Source organism: Durotheca rogersii (assembly GCF_024521655.1).
Source record: "Durotheca rogersii strain YMJ 92031201 chromosome Unknown GGS23scaffold_54, whole genome shotgun sequence".
Lineage (NCBI taxonomy): Eukaryota > Fungi > Ascomycota > Sordariomycetes > Xylariales > Xylariaceae > Durotheca > Durotheca rogersii.
This window is the reverse complement of record NW_026251285.1, coordinates 100,534-124,870: the sequence shown is the minus strand read 5'-3', so window position 1 is coordinate 124,870 and position 24,337 is coordinate 100,534. Positions and strand designations below refer to the sequence as shown.

At 55.8% G+C, this 24,337-nt stretch overlaps 7 protein-coding genes across 7 annotated transcripts; 4 read left to right on the top strand and 3 right to left on the bottom strand.

Moving 5' to 3' along the window:
* Positions 1 to 1,490: 1,490 nt before the first annotated feature.
* Positions 1,491 to 2,512, bottom strand: GGS23DRAFT_444548 (uncharacterized protein). Its single transcript, XM_051513957.1, has 2 exons — positions 2,304 to 2,512; positions 1,491 to 2,240 (listed from the first exon to the last, which is right to left on the bottom strand). The coding sequence occupies exons 1-2, from the start codon at positions 2,355 to 2,357 to the stop codon at positions 1,992 to 1,994; spliced, it is 303 nt and encodes a 100-aa protein (XP_051367270.1). The 5' UTR covers positions 2,358 to 2,512; the 3' UTR covers positions 1,491 to 1,991.
* Positions 2,513 to 3,933: 1,421 nt separating this feature from the next.
* GGS23DRAFT_589828 (thioredoxin-like protein) lies at positions 3,934 to 5,295 on the bottom strand. The gene is made up of 2 exons (XM_051517650.1): positions 5,052 to 5,295; positions 3,934 to 4,875 (listed from the first exon to the last, which is right to left on the bottom strand). Exons 1-2 carry the CDS (start codon positions 5,156 to 5,158, stop codon positions 4,314 to 4,316), a joined length of 669 nt encoding a protein of 222 aa, XP_051367269.1. The 5' UTR covers positions 5,159 to 5,295; the 3' UTR covers positions 3,934 to 4,313.
* An 892-nt stretch (positions 5,296 to 6,187) lies between these two features.
* Positions 6,188 to 7,725, top strand: GGS23DRAFT_444476 (NAD(P)-binding protein). The gene has a single exon (XM_051513956.1). The coding sequence runs from the start codon at positions 6,466 to 6,468 to the stop codon at positions 7,387 to 7,389; it is 924 nt and encodes a 307-aa protein (XP_051367268.1). The 5' UTR covers positions 6,188 to 6,465; the 3' UTR covers positions 7,390 to 7,725.
* Positions 7,559 to 11,098, bottom strand: GGS23DRAFT_618952 (ankyrin repeat-containing domain protein; the record flags this gene model as incomplete). Its single annotated transcript, XM_051520971.1, has 6 exons — positions 7,559 to 8,052; positions 8,141 to 8,425; positions 8,507 to 8,766; positions 8,896 to 9,291; positions 9,381 to 9,727; positions 9,849 to 11,098. 6 exons carry the CDS (start codon positions 11,096 to 11,098, stop codon positions 7,729 to 7,731), a joined length of 2,862 nt encoding a protein of 953 aa, XP_051367267.1. The 3' UTR covers positions 7,559 to 7,728.
* Positions 11,099 to 13,469: 2,371 nt separating this feature from the next.
* Positions 13,470 to 15,869, top strand: GGS23DRAFT_444385 (aldehyde dehydrogenase). Its single transcript, XM_051513955.1, has 3 exons — positions 13,470 to 13,716; positions 13,781 to 13,822; positions 13,952 to 15,869. Exons 1-3 carry the CDS (start codon positions 13,658 to 13,660, stop codon positions 15,402 to 15,404), a joined length of 1,554 nt encoding a protein of 517 aa, XP_051367266.1. The 5' UTR covers positions 13,470 to 13,657; the 3' UTR covers positions 15,405 to 15,869.
* A 1,546-nt stretch (positions 15,870 to 17,415) lies between these two features.
* Positions 17,416 to 21,257, top strand: GGS23DRAFT_444326 (bifunctional P-450:NADPH-P450 reductase). The gene is made up of 6 exons (XM_051513954.1): positions 17,416 to 18,392; positions 18,497 to 18,613; positions 18,677 to 19,684; positions 19,745 to 20,047; positions 20,118 to 20,431; positions 20,497 to 21,257. Exons 1-6 carry the CDS (start codon positions 17,550 to 17,552, stop codon positions 21,170 to 21,172), a joined length of 3,261 nt encoding a protein of 1,086 aa, XP_051367265.1. The 5' UTR covers positions 17,416 to 17,549; the 3' UTR covers positions 21,173 to 21,257.
* A 1,094-nt stretch (positions 21,258 to 22,351) lies between these two features.
* Positions 22,352 to 24,269, top strand: GGS23DRAFT_444251 (FAD/NAD(P)-binding domain-containing protein). The gene is made up of 5 exons (XM_051513952.1): positions 22,352 to 22,818; positions 22,901 to 22,995; positions 23,047 to 23,111; positions 23,168 to 23,552; positions 23,613 to 24,269. Exons 1-5 carry the CDS (start codon positions 22,695 to 22,697, stop codon positions 24,150 to 24,152), a joined length of 1,209 nt encoding a protein of 402 aa, XP_051367264.1. The 5' UTR covers positions 22,352 to 22,694; the 3' UTR covers positions 24,153 to 24,269.
* Positions 24,270 to 24,337: the final 68 nt, after the last annotated feature.

The window sequence follows — 24,337 nt, the reverse complement described above, 5'->3', positions numbered from 1 at the left end:
CGAACTAAGAATGCCTCTTTTTAATGGAAAACGACGAACTGGAGTATTACCTTTTAGTAAATAATAACGAAATAGGGGGTACTCTTATACGAGCGGGACGAGCTTTCTGAGACCCTCTATACGAAGAAGTTAAAGCGGGATAAAAATAACGAGAAAATAACTAAGCGTACCCGTAGTCTAGATGCCTCTTTAATGCCTGGGTTCGATTACTAGCTAGATAGAATATAAAACGTACTTAATTCCTAAAACCTCCTATCTAAGGTACCCTTACTAAACAATACCCTTTAACTCTCGAGGGTTACTTATATAACGCGTATTATATAATCAGAAGGGCTCGTACTCAGCTGGTATATAGGCAGTAGAGGGAACTTTCGGGCGGACGCTAGCCATTTCGGGGCAGCCGTAATAGGGTCTGCGTCCGGCGTTAGTAGCTTCTTTAAGCATTTCTTCAAGCATTTCTTCAAGGTATACTCTAAGAAGCCGGACAACCGTTCTTATGGGTATGTACGTGGACCTGCCCTTGGCTGCGACGGAGGGTCTGCGATCCATACCTAAGCTCAATGGCGGCGAAGTACGCGAGATAGGCAAGATCACAGACTGGAAATCTGGTGCCACCGTAGCCGGCAGGAATTTCAGGGATAGCCTCGTGGACGGGTTCACAGATCTTGTCCGCGAACCCATGAAGGGGGGCAAAGAAGAGGGGGCGCTGGGGGCAATTAGAGGTATCGGAAGGGGGTCTACGAACATGGTCGCTAAGGTATCTTCAGGTAAGCGCACCCCCTTTTACCATTCCATTCTTAGGAGGCATACCGTTAACGTGCTTGTGCTTTTCAAAGGGGCGATAGGGTTGTTGACCTACCCCGGCCGCGGTATCTGCAAGAGTATCTCCGCGTCCGTTCATGCCGCAACCGTCGGGTCTATCAACCATGCTGGACGGTCCGAAGGGCGGTATTTAGCTAACGATTCGACCGGGGCTTGCGGGAAGATCGACGAATCGTCGGTGCTGCAGTCATTCGACACACCTATGTCACGCTAGCGCGGACAGCCCTGTTCGAGGTCGACTTTTACAGCTCCCAACACCTACCACCATTGTTGGAATATGAATATACGTGACGCATGCCTTTAGGGGGGGTCGCCATGGTTAACTCCGAAATGGTATCTGGCTTATGTAGGGTGACCTCATCTAAATGTGAAAGAGACTGGTGGTCCGACCGTTGCGGTTTTCGATATTTCTCGGGTCATTGCCACCTTCAGACCCATTGATCTGGGTTAGAGCTTGCTCGACAGTCTACCGGGATCTAACGATACTTACGACTCAGGCTCTACGCCAATTTCCGAAGCAGATCTCCATTGCGCTGTAAACTCACGGTGGAATCTCTGGGGCGATCTGCCCGTCCTCAGGACAACTTTCGATAACACGAAGACGGCTGAGTTCAGAGCGTGAGAGCCTCAGATTAGGAGCTTCAGGAACCCCGGCCCCTATGTCTCAAAAGACGAGATAGACAATTCAGTAGCCGTCGCGTGCTTCTTAGGATCGGCCAGACAAGTGGCTTCAGCTGGCCTGAAAGAGCGAGGCGTGATCAACACGGCCTTGGATAGGAAGACGGTGGGACCGATGCTTAGTTGACATTGTCGTAGATGCCAGGAGAGGAGGCGGGTGGTTGAATTTAAGTTAAGTGTTATAGATGATGGCCATCTCTCTCTATTACACCCCCCGCGCAGATGATTGAATTACGGGCCTCACGGGCAACGACGCCACGTCCATGAATTCAGACTGGCTTGTCGGGCTGGGTCAAAGGGGCCCTTGCCGGGTTGTAGATATTGGCGATACCACGACGTCTTCGCGCATGTCTCAAGAGCGCGCCTTACAAACCAGGTTGGTGAGGCGTGCATGACTTGAATAGCACAAGAGTCGGTCGGGTATACAGGCCAACCATGCCACCACTTTGGAGAGCCAGGGCACAGGTCTAGGCTCGGTGCCGGTTCTGGATCTAGCCGCACACTTGGGCCAGGGCCCTCTCTCTGCAGTTGTTGCCGCCGTGCTGCCAGCACTGGGACTGGATGTAGTTGACGGTCGAGAACACGCTGTAGATGCACTGGGCATAAGCGGACGAGGTGGCGCACTTTGGGGCGCACTGCGGGCAGGCATCGGCGTACGACCCGGCCGCTTCTTCACAGACGGTCAGGTCGGGTGGGCCGGTAGGAGTGGGCGTGGCGCTGATAGTCGAGGTGGTCAACGACTGCGGCGACGGTTAGAAATCTGCCACGAACGGAAGCGGTCGCGTGAGCATGGGAAAACATACCTGGGCCAGAGCCACTGCGGGCAGCGCTAGGGCGACGATAGAGGCGAACTTCATAATGGCGGCGATCGGCGAGGCGGGATTCGATCGGGTGGTCGGCGCAGAGAGGCTGGGAGAGCGAGGGAAATATTCCGGTATAAGTCGAGGGAATTATCCCCAAACAACAGAAGTCTGCCCTACCTTATATATATGGCGAGAGAGTGCGGAAAATTTGCCTGGTAGAGGCGTTCGGATCTGGATCATCGTGTGGGGCGAGGAAGCCTAACTCAGCAGCTCCGTCTTGTCAGATCCGCCCTCTCCCGGTTGGCGGCATGGACATTGCAATCTCCCTTCACCACGGATCCCTGGATCCCCTATACTCCGTAGTATGTTCAGAGTATGTATACGGTTAGGCAGCCGCTTGCCCCTGGAAATCGGAAACGTATACATATGTGCACATTTACCCAGCATAGGACCCCCTGCTCGAATATATCCCTACATTTGCAGTGGAGTCGCCGTCTTGACAGAACACCAAGAGGCAAATCTAACCACCGGACAGCTCGAAGCGTTGAGCCGAGGAGGGCGGAATCGGGGGTGTAGCTCTTGTCCCTCTGCGGACGCGAGTGTCACAGAGTCCAGTGCCTTTGAGCGGTACCGACATGTGGCCGGGTGTGGGTGGTAGAAATGAGGGCATCGCGCGAGTGGTGCGCCAGGACGGTGCTGACGCAGCAGAGGAGGGTCCGACGAAGGGCGATCGTGGAAGCTCGCGATCGAGAATGGCCAGAAGTTACCTGGGTCGTGGGCGTAAAGCTGGGACGGGACCCGGGGACTCCTGCCAGAGAGACGGATCCGGTTCGGGGACGAGATGGTTGCGAAGCTCTAGAAGAAGTCGTGGCATTTCTCCGCTTTTCTCGGCCTCACGACGCGATGGGCCGTAAAGAAAAGACCGAGTGAAACCAAAAAAAAAAAAGGGACGGCATCTCCGGTGGTGGAATGAGATTCTAAGCCGGCCGCGGAGCTCTTGTCTGGGGTAAGCATGCGTGCGGCGGTCTCATCATACTGATGGACTCTCGCGCCATCGCTGGCAGCTGGAAGAAGAACAGCTTTCGCAATTTTCGTGGGGGCCCATCTGGCCCCCTGGATAAAGATGCATAAAGGCCTGCCACGCTGCTGCTCCTATCGCTGTTGCTTGACACAACGTACACAGGATCGACTCCGGTTCAATTCTGTGCTTCTTTTTCGCCTCATGCTCACTGATCGCACACTTGTTGTCCTCGTATCAATCCGAATAGCAGAGCATAGCGAAGAAGTGCTGATGAACGAAGCGCGTGTCATTTCTGGGGTACTACGCAGCAACTTAATGGTGAGATGCCCTGGAGTATAAATGGTACTTGGGCAGGTATGCAATGGCTGTATAGGTAGAAACGCCAAAATCAATCCCGCAACGGCGTCTTGCCATTTCCTGAGGTTGCTCTGGGTATTATATACGCATGTGTAGGTATGTCTATGTCTACCTCTTACCTTGCTTGAAGGAATTGTCGTGCCCCCCGTCCCCTCCCCTCCCCTGGGCGCTGCCGAGTGCTTGGCTGCTGCGTCATTTCTCCGTGATAATCTGGTTCGAGGGATCTGTGGAAACCATCAGAGTCCCCAACACGTTGAAACGAAATTAGTTACCATCGTCGTCGCGCTCCTCTACATTCCCCCGACGCGAAATGCATCCTATGGGAGACGAGGGAGTGTTACATACGACACTCTCAGCCGGGCGTCTCCATTCGCGGTGACGTGAACGGGCTGCATCTTCATGTGACTACCGGCCTTAGTGTGCCGTCGTAATCAATGTCTCCAACTGTGGTGAGGGGTAACTGCTTAGGTTGACGTATTGATTCAGCCTCATCTCTACCTCAGTTTAAGAACAAGCACGCCGTCCCGCTTCTAATTCTTCTATGCGGCTTGTGCACATTCTATGGCCTTGCCCTCTTCCGTGACCCTGCCCTCTCCGGCACCATTGCCAGTGCCCGTGCTCCCTCCTGTGCTTCAATTGACCCTCAGCCGCTTCTTACCCTCGCCGTTTCCGTTGGCGGTGCCGTTGCCGTTAGCGTCTGCACCCTCCTCCTGGGCGGCGAAATACTCCAAGCTGCCCTTGGGATCGGCCTTCATACCCTTGCTGCCGTTCTGCCAGCCGGCCGGGCAGACCTCGCCGTGCTCGTCGGTGAACTGGAACGCCTCGACCAGGCGGATGGTCTCCTCGACGTTGCGGCCCACGGGGAGGTCGTTGACGGTGATCTGTCGCAGGACGCCCTTGGGGTCGATGATGAACAGGCCGCGCAGCGCGACGCCCTCCTCCTCGATCAGGACGCCGTAGCTCCGGGAAATCTTGTGCGACTTGTCCGCGACGAGCGGCAGCTCCAAGTCGGCACCGAGGCCACCCTGCTTGCGGGGCCGCTCGGTCCAGGCCAGGTGGGAGAAGTGCGAGTCGGTGGAGACTCCGAGCACGGTCGTGTTGATGGCGCGGAAGCGAGGGAGCGCATCGTTATACTGGATGATCTCGGTCGGGCAGACGAAGGTGAAGTCCAGCGGGTAGAACAGGAGGACGACCCTACGCGGCGGAGCAGGCCAAGTCAGTTGTCAGCTGCCACGGCTGCGAGCCACGCCCTCCCGCTACGAGTGCGTGGTCTACCCCGCGTGTCTAAGACACGCGGGGACGGACGACAACGACCGCGACAGCACGGACAGGAGACTGAAGCGCAGAGAGGGAGAGAGAGAGAGACGTACCATTGGCCAAGATAGTCGGACAGGGAGACGTCCTTGAACTCGCCGCCGGGGAGGACGGTGGTGGCGGTGAAGGCCGGAGCCGGGCGCTGGACGAAGGCGGTAGACATTGTCGGCGATGCAGACAGGTGATGGGGATAGAGCGTGATGGGGCAGTGCGGATGTTGCTGCGGGTGTGTTGTTGTCGAGGGAAGAGAAGAGAAGAGAAGAGAAGAGAAGAGAAGAGAAGAGAAGAGAAGAGAAGAGAGACGGTTCGGAAGAGAAGAGTGTTCGGGCTATGGCCAGGTTTACCGTTCTCGGTGAATGGATGGTAAGGGAAAGAAGGGCATAGAAATGTGGAAAGGGGGGCCCGTCCGGGTTTTGGCGAGGAAATTCCAGCGCCGCTTAGGCCCCTGGGGTTGCCCTGGGTTGCCCTGGAACCGGGGGATGAGGGAAGAGGTGCGTCGGCGCCTTATCGGAGCAAAGTGCGATTGCGCAGAGAGAGGCCGGGATGGATCGACGACATCAGATAGGGCGGATGGATTGACCGACCTTGACAGCTCGCGCCCGCCTAGATCCCCTAAGCCTACTTAGGCCGTCCTCGGGTCACCCTCTGGCTCGCCGCGGTCTAGCTTCGCGGTTTGCTCCGTCTCGCCATCTCGCCAATACCGCCTTTTCCACCCCCGATATCGCGTGATTTCGCTGAGGCGTGTCGCGTTCACGCGTCTGCCTCCCCTCTCCCCCAGATGAGCGAAATAGCGAAGAGTACCAAGTGGCGCTGTCAGGAATCGGGCCTATCCTTCGTCAAGTAAAGGTACCTAATATCGGAGCCAGGCCGGTAAGTACAGGAAGATACCTGGGTACCGTCCATGGCAATCCTCCCTCCGAGGAAACCCATCATATTCCATCTTATCTTATCTCATCGTAACCCACCACACCGCACCACACCACACCTCTCTTCTTCTTATGACACTTTGCATCCGCCGTCACAGTGCCTTGCTCTTCTTCTTCCTATTTCGGACTTGCATGTTCAAACGTAGCCGGGCTTGGACCACGCCAAATGTCCAAAAAATAAAAAAAATAATCAAAAAAAAATAAAAACTTGCTCTTCTTACCTGCATCCCCACGCATCGGAGCTGGGGGATACGCCGTCGTCACATAATCAATTCCACAGTCGGACGATGCGGATGGGAGAGGTGCTGATGACGCCAATCAATCGATGACTTGCTTCGAGGATGGGCGCGCGTGCGCTTACATAGATACTCCGACCTCGAAAAGACGTGGGATCGATAGAAATATGTTAGGTTTACTGTAGCTAGCTTCCTAGCTTACCCCGTATTGGCGATTCCCAGCCTCTCCGTACTCCTCGCCCTCTTTCTCCACGCAAGCTCTCGCCCCGCCCGTCTCGGGCATTCTACCGCATATTGCCAACGTAACCATGCTAGTCCTTGTCACTGGCGCTACCGGCAACATCGGCCGACATGTCATAAGCAGCCTCCTGGCTAGGGGCCATCGGGTCCGAGCCCTCGCTCGCAGCCCCTCCTCGTCCTTCTCGTCTGACACTTTGTCGCGCCTCGAGAGCGTCGTGCCCACCAGCGGCTACGACGATGTCGCTGCTTTAGATCGTGGCTGCGCCGGCGTCGACGCCATCGTCAACGCGTACAGCGGGAAGCCCGAGCTCACGCTCGAAGGCCAACTCCTGCTGCTCCGGGCGGCCGAGCGAGCCGGCGTGAAGCGGTTTGTCGCGTCGAGTTGGAGCTACGACTGGACCGCCCTGCAGCTCGGCCAGCACGAGAGCTACGACCCGTTTATCGCCTTTCGTAACCACGTCGAGCTCACGTCCGAGATCCGACCCATCTACATCCTGACCGGCGTCTTTGCCGAGGTTTTCTTCGCCGTCCCGGGACACGGCGACTTTACCCCCCGAAATCACGGATGCTGGGATCCGCAGCGGAGAAGACTCGAGATCTGGGGTACGGGCGACGAGCCCTGGCAGTGGACCACCGAAAAAGATGCCGCCGAGATTGCCGCCGAGATTGTGCAGCGGGACGATGCCGCCGAGGGCGGGTTCTGGCGTGTCTGCTCCGGTGTGAACACGCTGAGAGAAATCGCCGCCACGTACGAGCGCGTTCGGGAGACGAAGGTGGACGTTGAGGTCATGGGGGATGTAGCAGAGCTCAGAGAACAAGCCATGCGAGCAAGACGTAACGGATCCCGGCGCAACTTCTGGCCATACATCGGGTGGTTCTACCAACTCTTTACCGTCGATGGGACGTGGACCCTTACGCGCCTAGATAACGAGAAGCTAGGGGTTCCCACGACAACCCTAGAGCAGTTCTTACGAGAGCACCCGACCCTCTAGCAAATGAAACGGTATTTGGGGCCAACATGCTAGTTAGTATGGAAAGGTTCGTATATATATTATATATGCCTATCCGCCGCCCCGCAGCTGTGATTTGCGAGATGCGGCTCTATCGTCCGCGCATGAACGTACATAGGGTAGATGAAAGCATCGAACCGTTGTCCATATTAGTACGGTATCTTCAGGACCGACTGTCGTTCGTCCGTACCTCCGCCTACCCAGAACCGCCGTGGCAAGGAAAGATGGATATCTGTCGAGCTGATAAAAACGATAACAAAAGAGAGGGGGAACAGGTCAGCAAGTAATAGTTAGTTCGTGTCATCTCTCGGTCGGGCCTCTCTACGACGCCGGCTTCGCAGCCCGTAGTATCCGAAGGCCCTCTTCCCAACCGCGCTGTTCGGCGATCTCCGTTATCGTCATCCCCGAGTCGTCTTTGGCGCTGAGGTCGACACCGCACTTGTCGACGATAAGCTTCAGTACGTCCGCGTCGCCATTCTCGATAGCTTGGATGATGGCGTTGTGGCCACGGTATATCTTGTTGGGGTCCGCGCCGTAATTCAGCAGCAGCTCGATGATCTCCGTGTCCGCCCCGTGGGTTCGCCGGAGCGCCTTAACAATAGGCAAGTGCTCGCCCGGGGCATTGACATCGGCGCCGGCCTCTTCCTACAGATTCGACATTCGTCAGCACGCGCCGTCCTTCGTGCGGGTATGTTGCGTTACTCGGCCGTAGACGGGGCGGGGGACGCCTTACCAATAGATAATGGACAATCTCCTTGCGCTCCTCGCGGATGGCCGTCGTCAAAGGCGAAAACACCCCGCCGTTGCGATCCTCGACGCTCACGCCTGCCTTGAGCAGCAGCTTGATGCTCTCCAACTGGTTGGCCACGACAGCCATCTCCATCACTCCCTTGAATGCGCGCGGTTCCGCCAACGCCGGCAGGAGGCGCCTCAGGATTGCTGGTTGACGCACTGCCATGCATACCGGCCAGTTCTCTCCCCTGATGTTGGGATCAGCTCCGCGGGAGAGAAGAAGGTCCTATTAGACGCATCCAGAAGCCATTAGCAATCGTACTCCGCTCGTATTCGGGGCAGAGAGGCGGCGCGGGAGCTATCTTACCACCAGGTCGGAGCGGTTCTCGCGAATCGCCGTGGTCAGCGGCGTGGCGCCGGTCTTGGGGGTCTTGTCGTTGGGGGAGACTTTCCCACTGTCTAGGAGCCAGTACAGGGCTTCGACATTCTTGCACTGGACGGCTGTTTCGAGAATACCCCTAGGAGAGTTGAGATCCGCACCAGCGGCGACAAGTGGCGCGAGATACTGTGTCCGGTAATGGGTAACGCATTTGAACGCGGGGTATTCAGCACTAGGTACGTTCGGGTCTAATTGTATTGTGGGAAATGGTATTAGCTTCTTCCCCCTCCCGGTCTGATAACAAGAGAGAGCTGGGGGTGAAGAAGACGCGAGCCGTCAAAGGAATGGGTGAAGGAAGCAGAAGGGAGATAACTTACCTGCGCCGTGGGCGAGCAAGATGTCGAATATGTCGGCACGGTTATCTCGTATGGCTGAGCACAGCGGTGTGTAGATGCCGTCCTTCTTGGCATTAGGGTCGACGCCGGCTCTAAGCAGCACTCGCACAGAGTCGATGCTATTGATCGATGTAGCCAGTTCCAAGACCCCTGGGGCCTTCTTAGGATCGGCACCGCGATTGAGAAGTAGCTCGAGGATGCGGGGATGCCCTGCCGCGGGCCACAGCCTAGACGCCAGAGATGTTAGCGGTCGACTTGGGATAGAGGACGTGGGATTAATTTTCGGTGCATCCAGTAACGCGCCGGTCACGCTAGCCGTGGCCGTGCGCCTTGTCTGTCCCGTAGTGGATTGGATATCGTGATCTGAATAGCCACTCACTGCGATGCGTCAGCTTGTATTCAATAGCTAGCCTGGGCCTAGCCGGCAGAGCCCTAGAGTCTGGCCCGGGGATGTTCTCTTCCTTTACGTACCATATGTTTCGGCCCGGGGAGGTTGGGGTTGGCTCCGTGGTCCAAGAGGCTCGCAACAACATCGACACGATTTGACTCTATAGCCTCGAAGAGGGGCGAGTGCCCCTGTGTATTCTTCGCGTTGGCGTCGGAGCCGTACTCGAGGAGCATGTCGATGATCCTCTTGGTCCGCTTTTTGACAATGGCCCTCATCAAAGTGGTGTCGCCATTAGCCATGACGTGGTTCACATCGCCTCCGTAGGTGAGGATGATTCGGGCTAGATCAAACTTGTCCTCGATGATGGACATGCCGAACGGCGTCTCGGACTCGGGTCCAGCCGCGAGGTTGGGGTCCGCGCCATACCTGCGATTCGGCACGATCGAGGTCAGTAATCACAGTCTTCGTGCGTGGATAAAAATTAGGTTGGGGAAAGGGTTATCCATAGTGGTGTTCGGTATACGTTCACTGCCAGAGACCGACTTACTTTAGGAGCATAGTAACGGCATCCCTAAAGGATTCCTCGACAGCCGCATATAGAGGTGTCACGTTGTGATGATCTGGGGCATTCGGGTCCGCCCCGAACAGAAGCAGGATACGAACGGTCTCCGAATCGTGCCGCATGATGGCTTGGTTCAGAAGATGGGGATCGGAACCGGTTTCGGGGGAGACGCCCCGGTCCAGCAGCTGCTCGATCAGCTTATGATTGCTTGTCTCCACAGCGGAGATCAACGCCTCTCTCAGTGCGGGTGTGTCTGCACCCACAGTGTTTCGTGGAGTCCATCGGGGCATGGTCAAAGGATCGGCCTTCAACCGGATGACCTTGTACGGCTCGAACGATTCCATATCGTCGACCAGGGTATCTACCTCCGTCATAGCGCCTGAAGTCCCGGAGCTGTGGGCGTTGGGACGATCCAGAAGATCGACCGAGGATACCACGCGCTCTCGGGCGCCACGGGAAGATGAGCCGCTCCCCATGGTGTAATTTGATATGGACGGTTCTCTGTGGATCTCGGGCAGGAGCTGGAGTCCCGGATTGTGAGGATCCTCGCGGGTCCTCAACGAGGAGTGGTCTGTCACCGAGCTTTTGCTCTGGGGCGCGGGCGGAAGCGGCCAAACCGGCGGGATCTCTTGGACCGGTTGGGCTTGGTGGGCGACCGCAGGGCTGGTATTGACAGGCTGGAGCTTCGGGGCACCTTCGACTGTTCGCCCTTTAGACATGCGTTCCAGGGCGGCGGCGAGGCCCGTGTACCCAATGCCTACCGACTCGTCAATCTTGTCGTCTCCAAGAGACCACTGGAAGACGAGTGCGCTCATTCTAAGGGCCTCCCTAGTCTTGGCCAGGCTATCTCGCATCTTCTCCACGTCGTTGTCGGCGAACATCTTGCGCCATCCCTTCTGGATTTTCCCCATGGTACCCTTCTTCTCATATTCCAGGAGGCGGCTCAACATGTGGTCGAGCACCTGGAAATCCGTGTTGGCTCCCCTGAACTTCTTGTCGAGCTCCGACATCATCTCGGCGGGGAATCTCTGGTTGCTCCTCGAGCACTCGGTCAGGCCAGCCTCAAGTGACCACATGATTCGACACGTCTCCAGAAAGTCGTGTGCCAGTTCGTCGAACTGGTGGCCGTGCTTCTCGACGGTGCCGACATATTCGAGCATGTGGATCGAGATCTTGTTACCCAGGACCGTGGCCTTGTGGCACTGACTGACCACAGACTCGATAGTGGGAGCCATGGCGACTAGGTGCCCGGAAAAGAGGTGTGATTTTGGGGGGGGGGTTAAAAACAAGAAAATGAAATAAAAACCCCCGACTACAGCCTGGCGGGGGGAAGGGTCGCCGGGTTGAGAACCAAAAGATCGGAAATGAAGTCAAGAGAGCCTTTTCTCGCCCGACGACGGATGGAGGGGAAGTCCTTTATGTGATGATCTTGCCCGTGTGCTGGATTGGGCATTCAGCTGCTATGGTCCCACCAGATGTGGTCTGGCCGCGAAGCGTCCCTGGTCGACGAGATATCTGTTCAAGCTGCTAACGCCTACTACGTAGGTAGTCTTCCCCGGTGTGATTCGCACATTTTGCCGTCTGTGCGAACTGCCTAGTCTCGACCAACAGGTTTAAAACCCCCGGAGCCAAGGATAAGCCCTGCATAGGGTCGAGATTCCGCTGGACTATCGAACGCTACTAAAATGTGTATAGAACTCGGTTCGTCGCTGGCGTAGTTTCATGATGTCTGGGTTGGGCCGCCCCACCTAACCGGTCTGGCCTATGAAGGACTATACTCCAAGATGGATGTATTCAGGCAGCAAGAACATAGCCAGTCCGGATGAGGCAGAAAGCTACTAATATGATACTACGCAGCAGGCGGGTGGGTGTAGCGTGTGGACCGTGTAGACCCCGAGATGGGTGTGTGGAATGCCGTCTCGCATTCCCGGCAGTCTACAGCAGCCAGGGCTTGGCTTTTTAATGTTGCTCGTGGAGAGAGAGAAACGCACACACACTCACACTCACACAGAGACAGAGCTGCCAGAACAGCACGTGGGAACGGTTTCACGTCCTACCTACCTACCTACATAGTATGAATAGCGTAGGCCTCCACAGCCACCGCATGAGCGCAGTGGAGGGTTCCCCCGGTGGCCTATGAGGGCCGATTCAATAACCGGTTCTGTCTGAAACCCTGTCTCCTTTGGTGTATAGCAGTCTGAGATAAGATCTGCTCGGGCATTGCTGTATATAATAAGCGGATTGGGGACTCGGGTGGCCATGTGCGCGCACATGCATACTCATAGCCAGGTATAACGTAGCAGTGTGGCTTGCTCACATGACAGGGGGGCTGCTTGCTCTCCTTCTCTTTCTGTCTCTCTGTCTCTCTACTCGACTCTGCCTCCGTGCTGTTAGTAGGGATCTAGAGAAGGGGCCGGACCTAACTCCGCGCCTAAGCATACCGCGTAGGGATGTAGGCCTCAGCATCTGCCTACTCCCACGCTGTCGGAATGCGGAGCCCAGAGACGTGGCGGCACACTAGGTTGAATACGAGATAGGAGACTCGGGCAAGCCTAAGGCGTTTGACCGAGTTGCTAGCGGCTGGGAGCCGAGACCCGGAACCAAGGGGGGAGAGCCCAAGGAACTAGGTCTCACCGGCTTCGCATCCGCATCTTCTCCTGGCGCTTCCGGTAGCCTCATAGTGAAGCGGCGCAGAGGCGTCGGTAATTATTTTCCAATTGCGGAAATCTGGTTCCTTTCTCTCCAATTTACGGGTCCTGTTAGTGCACGCCTGGCTGAGCAACTATTAGGTTGCTAACCCCCTGGCTAACCGAGGAGATTTCGCGCCAGTGTGTGCCTACATGATGGAGGAGGCAACAAACCTGGGCCGCCGAGCATGCCACCGCTGTCTGTTCGTCTGTCCATCTACCTAGGTAGCTATCTGCCTGCCTGCCTGTCTGCCTGCCTGTCTGCTGGCCTGCCCTTCTTACTCTACTCATACACTTGTCTCTCCAGCGGCTCGATGGCCTCTATGTATGTGCATCCTGGCGGTGGCTCACGTATGCATGTACGCAGGCAAGCAATATGCATGTAGGAGCGGATCTCTGTTTCGGTATTGTCTTGCAGCGGCTTATGCAGATTGGGAGTTTGCGGCGTCTTGGCGGTGGATGGGGAAAACGGCCGCCGTGGCTAAGGAGGGACCTAGTGATGTGAGATAATAATACACCCTGTCCCAGAACCCCTCCACCATCTTGTCGTCGCCAGATCCCTCGATCCCTCCTGGCACGCGCTGCGTTGCCTGTATGTCTTTGCAAAGCCTCACATGCAACGCGCAGATGACATCGTACATGCATACCTCCCTCATGTATATTAGCAACCACCCGGCACATCTGAGACAGCGTACGCCATTGCGGCTGCAGCCCGGGATTTGGTCAACGGGGGGTCATGCCAGGGGCCGGTATTTGAGCCCATCATACCGTAGGTATTACCACCCTACCTTCGGTGCGTAGGCACCTTTCGTAGTTAGACAGGTATGAGGTATGTACGTAGGTGGTATGGGCCCCGGCTTATCTTCTGTTAGGGCTAAATGGGTGGAATCCGTTCGATGCGATAGACAACAGGCGTTGAGGTGCTATCTCGCCGCCGCCCATGGCAAGATAAGACTGGCTGACTAGTTCCGTCCTGAGATCGAGACCGCCACGTTTCCCCTCGTGCACCTTCGCCTCTCCTCCCCCAAACTCCTCAGCCATCGGCCGTCACAATTACAACCCCAACCGACAGGAAGCGCCCGGCAGGAATCTCTCCTGGCACGGAACATGGCGCCGAATTGCCTCATGTGGGTTGCTGGTAGAGACCAGCCAGGCGAGGCAATGCTGTGAGTCGGGGCTCGCCTGCTTTACCAGCGCTCGCCCGCGTGGCCACGCTGACGGCGACCGTAGCATGCCGGTGGAGGACCCCGCGACGGGGGAGGTCTTTGCCCAGTGAGCCTATCCGTTTTGTTAGGTGTCTGGGGGGGGCTCGACTCGTCCGTCGGGATACCGGGCGTGCGAATATCTGTATGGGCCTCGACGCTGACCCTCCCCTCCCCTCCCCACCTACCTTCTTACTAGCTGTCATGCTGCCTCCACCTCCGACGTGGAGCGCACCGTCGCCCTGGCCCACGCCGCCTTCAGCTCGGGCACCTGGGCCAGATCGTCCCGTCACCACCGCGCCGATGTTTTGGAGAAGTGTGCAGGCCTCCTTGCCGAGGCCCTGCCCGCGCTTATCGCGGTTGAGGTGCGGCAGACGGGCCGCGCGATTCGCGAAATGAACGCCCAGGTGCCTTCGTTAGTGCGTTGGTTCAAGTATTACGCCTCACTTCTGCGCGTCGAGGAACGGCCCGTGCTTCCGACGAGCGGGAAGCTGCATAACTTTACCGAGCGTCTTCCCCTCGGCGTGGTGGTCCAGATCACGCCCTTCAACCATCCGCTCCTCATCGCCGTCAAGAAACTCGCGCCTGCACTGGCCGCCGGAAACAGTGTTATTGTTAAGCCTAGCGAGTTGACGCCGTTGTCGACATTGCTATTGGGTCCCATCCTCAAGGAGGCAGGCATTCCCGATGGCGTATTTAACGTGTTGCCTGGGCACGGCGTGGTTGTGGGCGAAGCGCTTGCGAAGCATCCGCTGGTGAGGAAAGTAGACATCACCGGAGGGAGTGCTGCTGGTAGGGCCGTGGGGAGGATCGTCGGAGGAAACCTCGCGAGGTACACGGCCGAACTCGGGGGCAAAGCGCCTTTGATCGTGTTTGACAAGGCGGACCTACAGCTCGCCGTCAACGGGATCGTGTTTGGGAGTTTTATTGCCAGCGGGCAGACCTGCATCGCGAGTACGAGAATTCTTGTCGATAATACCATCTTGCCGCAGCTGTTGGACAAGCTAGTATCCAAGACAGAGTCGATTACGCGTCGCATGGGTTCCCCCGGGAATTCGGGATCGATGATGGGGCCGTTGATCTCAGCGAAGCAACTGGACGGCGTTGAGGCATTAGTTGCCGAAGCGATAGAGGGTGGGAAAGCCAAGGCGGTCACCGGAGGGCGCAGGATGCTCGGTACCAGCGCCCTGGACGGGACGGATTTCTCCCAGGGATACTTCTATCCGCCTACCGTCCTTGTTTCGGGGAAGGGGAGCAGCATTCTCAACACGCGTATCTGGCGCGAGGAGGCGTTCGGGCCAGTCATCGTGGTCGTGGGTTTCGACACCGAAGAGCAGGCTGTCGGTCTGGCCAACGACAGCGAGTACGGCCTCGGGGCGGGGATATGGACTCAAGACTTGGCACAGGCTTTCCGTGTCTCGGAGCAGATTCATTCCGGCATCATCTGGGTGAATACCCATCATCGTAACGATCCTAGTAGCCCGTGGGGGGGCTCGAAGCCGTCGAGCGGTGTCGGGAGTGAAAATGGCATGGATGCCTACCATGCATATACGACGATAAAGAGCACGATCATCAACTACGCATCTACCGAGGAATCTCTTGCCGCCGACGATTGGTTCCGCGAAGGGGGAACCGCAGTGCGATATGGCTAAAGGTCATACACAGGACGATAGCACAGTCCCAAATGCCAAACGCAGAATTGTGCTACTGTTCTCTGAGCCTCTCTCCCTCTGCGTAAATCATTTCAAACGGTTCCTAGGTATAGGTAGGCATGCACATTGGTATCCTAGCTGACTAGGCGCTTTTTCGCACACCTAGCTTCGTGCCTAGGCCTCGAGAAAGAGACAACTAGGTGTGATATCTGAATAGGCAATACAGCTGAGCGTTGCTTTTCTGCAAGTTAGAGCACGTGCCTAGGCGCCCTGAGATGAAGCGACTTGAAGGGACCGGCGATTCTGGACATCAGTTTGGACGGCCGTTTGGTATAAATAATATTCTCTTTGTATAGGGGCATGTGGCGGCGCGGCTAACTCAAGGGGTACCTGCGACCGCGTCGGTTTAATGGAAGCTGTTAGAAACTTTTATTTAAATGAATTAAACTCCCTACTTTATATTAAGTATTATCTTTACTCTCTTTACAAGTAATAGAGCTTTTAAAAATATATATCTTTAACTATAGTAAGAAAGTATACTTAGCTAAGTTTATTCAAGTTAATTTTTACTTTAAAAAATGCTATATTGTAAAAAAATAAATAGTAGTAATACAGTAGTACTAATATAATAATAGTAATATAATAATAGTAATATAGTAATAGTAGTATCATATTAATAATATAATAGTAATAATATAGTAATAATATTTCCGGTACCTCGTAGCATGTACATAAGACGCAGGTACTTCGCCTTAGGTCTGTATGAGCAGGGCAGTTATGGCGCAATCAGAGAGCCGGGTGAGGCCCGCTAGGAGAGGTACCCCAGGTAGATTGCTATCCCGAAGCCCTCATAACAATCCTTCGTGACGGATTTCCTAGCATGCCCTGCACCCTAAATTTACATTACATCTCCATCCTCACTACTGGGCCTGCGTGGCGCCCGGGGCTCTCCCTTTGTTTAGGCCGTTGGGCCGTCGCTGGCAAAAACAAGCCCGACCGAAGACACGTGAGGAGTCGGAGAAATCTGTCTCCACCACCTTGGCAGCAGAGAACCCCGCTCCACCCCCTCCCTCCCCCACTCCCTCTGGGGAAATACGTGTCAGTTACGGGAAGACATGCCCAGACACTTACTCGTCGGGCAGAGGGCAAGCGTTCGGTAGCATCGCTAATCGATCCCTGTCGTTTCTCCATTCGTGCTGGGGGAGGAGGAATCGTGGCCTGGTAGGTAGGTAGGTAGGTATATATGGCCGAGGGGAGCGAGCAAAAGCAGGCTGTTGGGCGTGGATTACGCCGACTTTCCGCCTCCGGCCCCGGCCCACTCGGACCCCGATGCTGTGAGTGGCCCCAGTATAAAAGGCAGCGATCTTATTACCTAAGCCCTCTCGATCCCTAGCTCATTTCACCCTACCTCTTGAGAACGCTCAGAGGTAGAGAGGTACCCTAGCGGTAGAGGCCCACGATGCTATCTCCCACGTACCTCGATTACTCTGTTGCGGGAAAGGGTCGGCAGCGTTATCATCCTCCTTAGGCCCCAGCTCGTGAGCCCATCCGGCTGCTTCTCGACGTCCTCGTCGTACCATGATGCCCGCGTCTCAGCTAGGACTCTACTATATATCTCACCCTTGGGACCCGCTCCGCGTTCCGCGGACGTCGGCCGTCTACCTAGCGTATACCTAGGTGTGTACTGTACGGGTCTAGGGCAGAGTGGCCCAGGGGGGATGCCGATGATGGACTACGGGGGAAGAGACAAACCGATGCGGGTCTCTCGACGTATTGGCCGGCATACACGGCGTTAAGAATGCCAGGATGAACACGGGTGAACTACGAAGCCGCCTTGCACCTCTCGCTGTCCCGCCGCTAGGCATCATGACGGCCATGTAGGAATAGTAATACTAGTATAAAATGCTCACGAAAGAACGCCAGCTTACGGTCGAACCCTGTTGTTGCCTTCTGCCTGCCCACTGCACACATCACACATCTACTTTACCAGTGTCTGGAAGAGTGCTCTAGCCTTAGCTCCTGTCTCTGTCCTCCAGACGCCTATTTCTGGGCGTGCGTGGACCTCTCTCTCTCTCTCTCTCTCTCTGTCTCTCTCTTTCTCTCTCTCTCTCTTACTCTCTTCAACCTAGAACTCGACGCAGAATAATGGGCGAGCCGATCACGCCTATCCCCGAGCCGCCGGGTCTGCCATTCATCGGCAATGTTGCCGAAATCGACCCTACGTCTTCCCTCCAGTCCTTCCAGAGGCTCGCCGATAGATACGGCGAGATTGTTCGGATACGTATCCCCGGGCGGTCTTTGGTCCTTCTGTCCTCGCACGCCCTGGTCAACGAGGCCTTCGACGAGAAGCGATTCAAGAAGAGACCCAGTACCGTGCTGAGGGAGATCCGGGAGGGCGTACACGATGGACTGTTCACGGCATATCTCGAGGAGCCCAACTGGGGCATTGCTCATCGGGTCCTGATGCCTGCTCTCGGACCTATGGGTGTTCGTGATATGTTCGACGAGATGCACGATATCGGCTCGCAGCTGGCTCTCAAATGGGCGAGACACGGTCCTGATCAGCAGATCAACGCGCCCGACGATTTCACCCGCCTCGCGCTAGACACCGTTGCGCTTTGCTCGATGGGGTTCCGGTTCAACAGTTTCTACTCCGAGAACTTGCATCCCTTCATCAACTCCATGGCCGAGTTTCTTACAGAGTGCGGCCGGCGGTCTCAGCGGTTACCCCTCCCGTCACTCTTTTTCCGAAGCCAGAATCAAGCGTTCCAGCATCACATCGGCGTGCTTCGCGCCACGGCCGAGGCCGTTCTTAAAGAGCGTGTTAACGACCCCACCAACAGCCGGAAGGATCTCCTCACGGCCATGTTGAAGGGGCGAGATTCGCTCACTGGAGAGAAGATGACCGACTCATCGATTATCGACAACTTAATTACCCTCCTGATTGCCGGGCACGAGACCACGTCCGGAACCCTCTCTTACGCCATGGTGAGTTGTTCCCTGGGACCGTTCGGCCTATTCCTAAGCCAAAGGGCATCCCTACTCGACCCCGACTCGACCTGACTCTCTTTGCTGATATCCCACACTCGTAGCACCGTCTATTAAAGTCACCCGAGACGTATCGGAAAGTGCAACAGGAAGTGGACGAAGTCGTGGGAAAAGGCCCTGTCACTGTGGAGCATATGAGCCAGCTTCCGTACATTTCTGCTGTTCGTTACACCCACCCGAGCGGATGAGCCCATCTGCGAGCACGGCGATACTGACCGGTCTAGGTTCTTCGGGAAACGCTACGCCTGGATTCGCCTATCCCGTTCTTCGGTGTCACGGCCAAAGAGGACACAGTACTCGGCGGCAAGTATATGGTGTACGAAGGGGAGTGCTGCCTCGTGCATCTCGCTAAATCACACCTCGACCCTACGGTTTTCGAGGATCCCCTCTCCTTCAAGCCAGAAAGAATGCTTGATGAGAATTTCAAGAAGCTGCCGAAAAATGCATGGAAGCCCTTCGGGAACGGTGTTAGAGCGGTAAGCAGGAGTCCCCTACTCCCTAAAACTTCCCGCGTCTTTGCTAACCCTCGCATTCCACAGTGCCTCGGAAGGCCATTTGCCTGGCAGGAAGCTGTCCTTGCTATGGCCATAATCTTCCAGAGTTTCAACTTCGTCCTGGCTGACAACGACTACGAGCTCCACCACAAGCAGACGTTGACTATCAAACCCAACAACTTCTACATCCGAGCTATACTCCGGGATGGACTCGACCCGACCAAACTTGAGCACCGGCTAGCTGGTACTGAAGCCGCACCCCGGAGGCTGGCCGCTCGTGCGGAGAGTAGCGCTCCGAAAAATCAGGATCAATCGATGACCATCTTGTACGGCTCGAACAGCGGCACGTGCGAATCCATGGCGCAACGGTTGGCCTTTGACGCTGCTTCGCGTGGGTTCAAAGTCTCTACCCTCGACTGCATGGATGCAGCCGTCGAAAAGCTTCCCAAGGACGAGCCCATCGTCATCATTACTGCCAGCTACGAAGGAGAGCCCCCTGACAATGCCGCTCAGTTTGTTTCGTGGGTATCTAGTATTGAGGAGAAACTAGCGCTCCGTGGGTCCTCCTACGCAGTCTTTGGATGCGGCCATCATGACTGGTCGCAGACGTTTCATCGCATCCCCAAGCTCATGGATGGGAAGCTTCACGACCTGGGTGCGGTGAGGATCGCCGAGATGGGTCTGGCGGACGCAGGTAAAGATGAGATGTTCATCGTTTTCGAATCCTGGTTGGATAACGTAAGCCTTCCCTCCCACTCTTCTCAGCGTGTGGTGTAGGTTCAGTACTGACAAATTTAGACGTTATGGCCCTCCTTGGACAAACTGGGGGCCAGCAAGGGGCAGGTGGCGCCGCTGAGCACCCGAGGAAGTTTGCTGAAAGTCACGGTTTTGAACAACCGCTCGTCGATGCTCAGGCAGAACGTGAGAGAGGCGAAAGTCACGGCCGCCCGACAGCTCACCGCAGACGGCGAGCCGCTGAAGAAACATATCGAGATACAGCTCCCCGCTGGTGCTACTTACCGGTCCGGGGACTACCTCACGGTCCTGCCCATCAACCCTGCGGAGACTGTGCAGAGAGTTATGCGGAGGTTTGAATTGCCGGTAACGTAGCCATGTACCTACAATGTGACTTCGTAGTTCGGCGTATCGCTAATTTGAGGACGACCTACAGCGAGATGCGAGCATTAAAATCGAAGGGACCGGGATCAGCCTTCCCACAGACGAGTTGATCTCCGCCAACAGCATCCTCGGCGGATTCGTCGAGCTCTCGCAGCCAGCCACAAGAAGGAACGTACTTGCGCTAGCCGATGGTACGGATGACGAGGGCGATAAAAAAACGCTGAAGAACCTGGCAACGGACGCCTTCGACACCGAGGTAATCGCTAGGCGAGTATCGGTGCTCGACCTACTGGAGAAGTTCCCGTCGGTCAACATACCTCTGGGGCAATTCCTGTCCATGCAGCCGCCGATGCGCGTCCGCCAATAGTAAGTCGCTCCTATCCTTTGTTACGCGAGGCGAGTGAGTCCTTGGCTTACGGCTCCTCTCCCAGTTCGATCTCGTCGTCCCCTCTGGAGGACCCCTCGATCGCCTCCGTCACATTTTCCCTGGTGTCGGGGAGAGCAAAGTCGGGACAAGGAGACCACGTCGGCATCGCAAGCTCGTTTCTGGGCAGTCTCCAAGCTGGTGACATGCTCCAAGTGTCAGTCAGACCGGCCCATTCGGCTTTTCACCTGCCAGCAACCCCCGACAAATCGCCGTTGATCCTGGTAGCCGCCGGGAGCGGGATTGCTCCCTTCCGCGGATTCATTCAGGAACGCGCCACGATGATCAAGTCTGGCCGCAAGGTGGCCCCAGCCGTGTTGTATCATGGGTGCCGGAGCCCCGGGGGGGACGACTTGTACGCGGACGAGCTCAAGGACTGGGAGCAAGCCGGTGCGGTGGTGGTTAAACGAGCTTTCAGCAAGGCCTCGGAGAAATCGGGCGGCTCCAAGTACGTTCAGGACGTCGTCTGGGCCGACCGCAAATATTTCCTCGAGCTCTGGGGGAAGGGCGCACTGCTATATGTCTGCGGGTCGCGAAAGGTCAGCCACGGAGTCGAGGAGACGGTCCTTCGGATACAGAAAGACGCTGCGGAGGAAAAGGGCGAAGATTTCAACGACGAACAAGCGAAGAAGTGGTGGGACGAGCAGAGGAATGTCAGGCATGCCACTGATGTGTTCGACTAGAGCGCTCGTGCTATATTAATTATGCGGGAGCGGAAAAGAAGGAGAAGAGGCTAGAATAAAGGAAAGATGCGAGGAGTTGAAATTATTATTATTATTTTTTGGTTTTTTTTTAGCGGGCATTCTAGCATTCATCTATACTCGTTTATTTGCAAGTGATCTTGTTGCAAACCTATGCAATGGAGCCATAGAAGACAACAATATAGCTAGGAGGTAGGTAGATAGCCAAGCGGATCTGATAGCTGTGCAGTATTACTAGGTAATAGAAAAGAAGCTGATAGAACCGTTTTCCTCCCCATTCCCCCCTCCCAGAGCCGCACCGGGCTCCAATGGCTGGATCGCGCACGCCTCCATCTTTTCGGGCTTGACACGTGTATCCCGTAGGTATCTCGTAGGTACGGTGTCGCGCAGGCGTAGAATATTGCTTTGCCCAATTTCTTCTCGCTTGGGTTTCACTATTACCTCCTTTCTCATTGCTACCAGTCGCATGCGAAATATTCCACATAAACATTTCTCTCAGCTCATTCTCTCTCTCTCTCTCTCTCTCTCTCTCTCTCTCTCTAGGTATATATCTTCCTAGCACCCTTCCCCGCCCGCCCCATTTCATGATCCCTTCCATTGATGGCAGCATCGGCACCGTCAGCCTCTTTCGGGATGTTCGTGCTCTCGCCCATTGCTCCCTACGCCCTCGGCACCGCCTTCTTGGGGAGCGGGCTTCTGTCCGTCTTCGCACCACGAAAAGAACACGCTCGCATTGGCCTGCCGCTTGAGTCCTGTACCGCAATCGCCCCTTCGACTGCCGATCCAGCCCGTCTTATCCCGTCGCCACTCGTCTACTTTAAGGGCATCCGCGAAATCACATACGGCCTGTTGCTGCTGACGTTGCAGCAGCAGGGCAACGAGGATGGCGTTACAGCAGTGGCAGCGGTCTTATCGCTGGCGAAGTTCGGGGACGGCCTGGTGGTCTGGTTCAACGGTGGAGATGATCTCAGAGGGAGGGCTCTGGGCCATTGGCTAATGGGTGCGAGCTTCCTCGGATGGGTGTTCTGGAGATGGAGTGTTTAGACGTCCATATCCGATAGCTGGTATCGGCGTCGTGTGCGGTTGGGCAGGCAATCTATCACTGGCCCGAAGGAACGAAGAAATGCAGGTATACCATATTACCTCCTATATACCTACCTACTGATCCCATCTTACGGAGATGCTCTGGGTTCGTTCCGCCGTGCCGCCCTGTCTACGGCCATCTATAGGTCGTCTTAACCTGGTATAATACTCTCCGATATTACGAAATAGGTAATACTCCGCATGTCGTAGGAATGCTACAGGCAGGTAACTCCGTAAACGGTCCCAGGACATGATGGCCTTGGTCAGGCTTACTCTCACGTATTATCACTTTTCCTTGGCCAACATTTCTACGTCGAAAGCACCATTTTAAGCCAGAATAGATAGATCTCCCATTTAGTGGATCACCCATCGTGATAGGAACGCAGCGAGCGACCCCGACTCGCGCTCTGGGACCTACGAGATGGCGCCGGGACAGCAGCCAATGCACGTATTGATTATCGGTGCTGGCATTGTCGGCCTTACCATTGCTCAGGGATGCCGCGAAAACGGGATCCCATACACGATATTTGAAAAAGATACACAAGGTACCTAGTATTACTACCGGTCTAGGATGCGAACCAACCAACTACGGTGCGATATATACTGACGCGACGAGACGTTGGCCAGGGAGTCGTCCTCAGGGTTGGGCTCTGACCTTACACTGGTGCCTAAATCCGTTGAAGAGAACGATCGGAGCCGAAGCTGCGGCGGCACTGCCTGCTGTGAGTGAAGCAACCTCTCCCTGTTGTCCGGCTCCAGCTAACACCGGAAAGGCTGTGGTAGATAGATCGCTGAAGAGTGATAGCGGTAACTTTTTATTCCTCAACTGCCAGACCGGGTATGTTAGAAGCCGCTGCAAACTATTATAGGATGCCACTATTCATAATATTGAAGCGACGTTCGTTACAAGATACCCCCCTCGAAGAATCGACTCCGGCTGCATCGTCAGAGGCTCAGGGATGTCCTTACCGCTGGCATCGAGATCCACGAACAGAAGAAGCTCGTGTCTATAGAGGAGACTGACGATGGGGTGGAGGCACATTTCGAAGATGGAACCTCCGCAGCTGGTACCTTGCTCATCGGGGCGGACGGGAGCAATAGCAATGTCCGCAAGCACCTGTTGCCGAATGCCTACGCTCTCACCCCCCTGCCGGTTAGCCTCATCGGCGTCACCCGGCATCTCAGTCCAGAGCAAGCTGCGCCGATTCGGGCTCTGGGCCCGCTACTGTTCCAAGGGTTAGACCCCAGCACTGGGAACTTCCTCTGGTACAGCATCCAGGTGAGCCTGCCATCCCCGACGGTGATTCCGTTCGAGGGACTGTTTCTGACAGCCCAGTAGGACTCGCATGAAGAGATGCATGGCCAGGCCTCTTTTGATGCACAGGTTATCATCTCTTGGATCGTGAAAGATTCCCTTTTGGATGCTATCCCAGAGACGGATAAGGGGCGTGTCGAAATGATGAAGCGGAGAGCGGCCGCATTTGCGGAGCCGCTCCGAAGCATCGTGGCGGATATTCCGGACGACCTCACCCCCACCACTGCCCTCAAGCTGGCCGATTTCCCCTGCCGTGAATGGGACAATCGAAATGGGCGTGTGACCCTCGCGGGAGATAGCGCCCATGCCATGACAATGTATCGTGGGGAGGGCGCCAACCATGGGATTCTCGACGCGGCGTTGCTGGTAGATCAACTCAAGAAAGTGCACCAGGGAGAAATAAGCCGGGAGGATGCCGTGGACATATATGAAGCTGAGATGAGACCCCGAGGTCTTGCCGCCGTCCTGAAGAGCCGTGATGCTGCACTGATCGCCCATGATTGGGATGCCATCACGGAAGACTCCCCAATTGTCGGAGCAAGACTCCCGCCTCCTACCGCGTAAGACCGTGTGGTTTCTTCCCCTATTATTGCGGGACGTGGCTGGAGGGGCGATTACTATTCTGGTTACATGTCACATCTGAACGGGGAGTTGTATAACCCACCCGAGGCCAGATGGAGAAGGAGGAGAGAGAGAGTCGGAATCATAGCCATCATTCAGCTGAAGTATTGCAATAACAGCACTTGGGG

Excerpts from the sequence above, each read along its gene's own strand:
- GGS23DRAFT_444548 (XM_051513957.1), bottom strand. The coding sequence starts at position 2,357 with ATGAAGTTCGCCTCTATCGTCGCCCTAGCGCTGCCCGCAGTGGCTCTG. Across the intron at positions 2,241-2,303 it reads CCGCAGTGGCTCTGGCCCAG|TCGTTGACCACCTCGACTAT; the intron begins GTATGTTTTCCC and ends CCGTCGCCGCAG.
- GGS23DRAFT_589828 (XM_051517650.1), bottom strand. The coding sequence starts at position 5,158 with ATGTCTACCGCCTTCGTCCAGCGCCCGGCTCCGGCCTTCACCGCCACC. Across the intron at positions 4,876-5,051 it reads TCCGACTATCTTGGCCAATG|GGTCGTCCTCCTGTTCTACC; the intron begins GTACGTCTCTCT and ends TCCGCCGCGTAG.
- GGS23DRAFT_444476 (XM_051513956.1), top strand. The coding sequence starts at position 6,466 with ATGCTAGTCCTTGTCACTGGCGCTACCGGCAACATCGGCCGACATGTC.
- GGS23DRAFT_444385 (XM_051513955.1), top strand. The coding sequence starts at position 13,658 with ATGGCGCCGAATTGCCTCATGTGGGTTGCTGGTAGAGACCAGCCAGGC. Across the intron at positions 13,717-13,780 it reads CAGCCAGGCGAGGCAATGCT|CATGCCGGTGGAGGACCCCG; the intron begins GTGAGTCGGGGC and ends CGGCGACCGTAG. Across the intron at positions 13,823-13,951 it reads ACGGGGGAGGTCTTTGCCCA|CTGTCATGCTGCCTCCACCT; the intron begins GTGAGCCTATCC and ends CCTTCTTACTAG.
- GGS23DRAFT_444326 (XM_051513954.1), top strand. The coding sequence starts at position 17,550 with ATGGGCGAGCCGATCACGCCTATCCCCGAGCCGCCGGGTCTGCCATTC. Across the intron at positions 19,685-19,744 it reads TCGAATCCTGGTTGGATAAC|ACGTTATGGCCCTCCTTGGA; the intron begins GTAAGCCTTCCC and ends TGACAAATTTAG. Across the intron at positions 20,432-20,496 it reads CCGATGCGCGTCCGCCAATA|TTCGATCTCGTCGTCCCCTC; the intron begins GTAAGTCGCTCC and ends CTCCTCTCCCAG.
- GGS23DRAFT_444251 (XM_051513952.1), top strand. The coding sequence starts at position 22,695 with ATGGCGCCGGGACAGCAGCCAATGCACGTATTGATTATCGGTGCTGGC. Across the intron at positions 22,819-22,900 it reads ATTTGAAAAAGATACACAAG|GGAGTCGTCCTCAGGGTTGG; the intron begins GTACCTAGTATT and ends GACGTTGGCCAG. Across the intron at positions 23,112-23,167 it reads TTCCTCAACTGCCAGACCGG|CGACGTTCGTTACAAGATAC; the intron begins GTATGTTAGAAG and ends ATAATATTGAAG.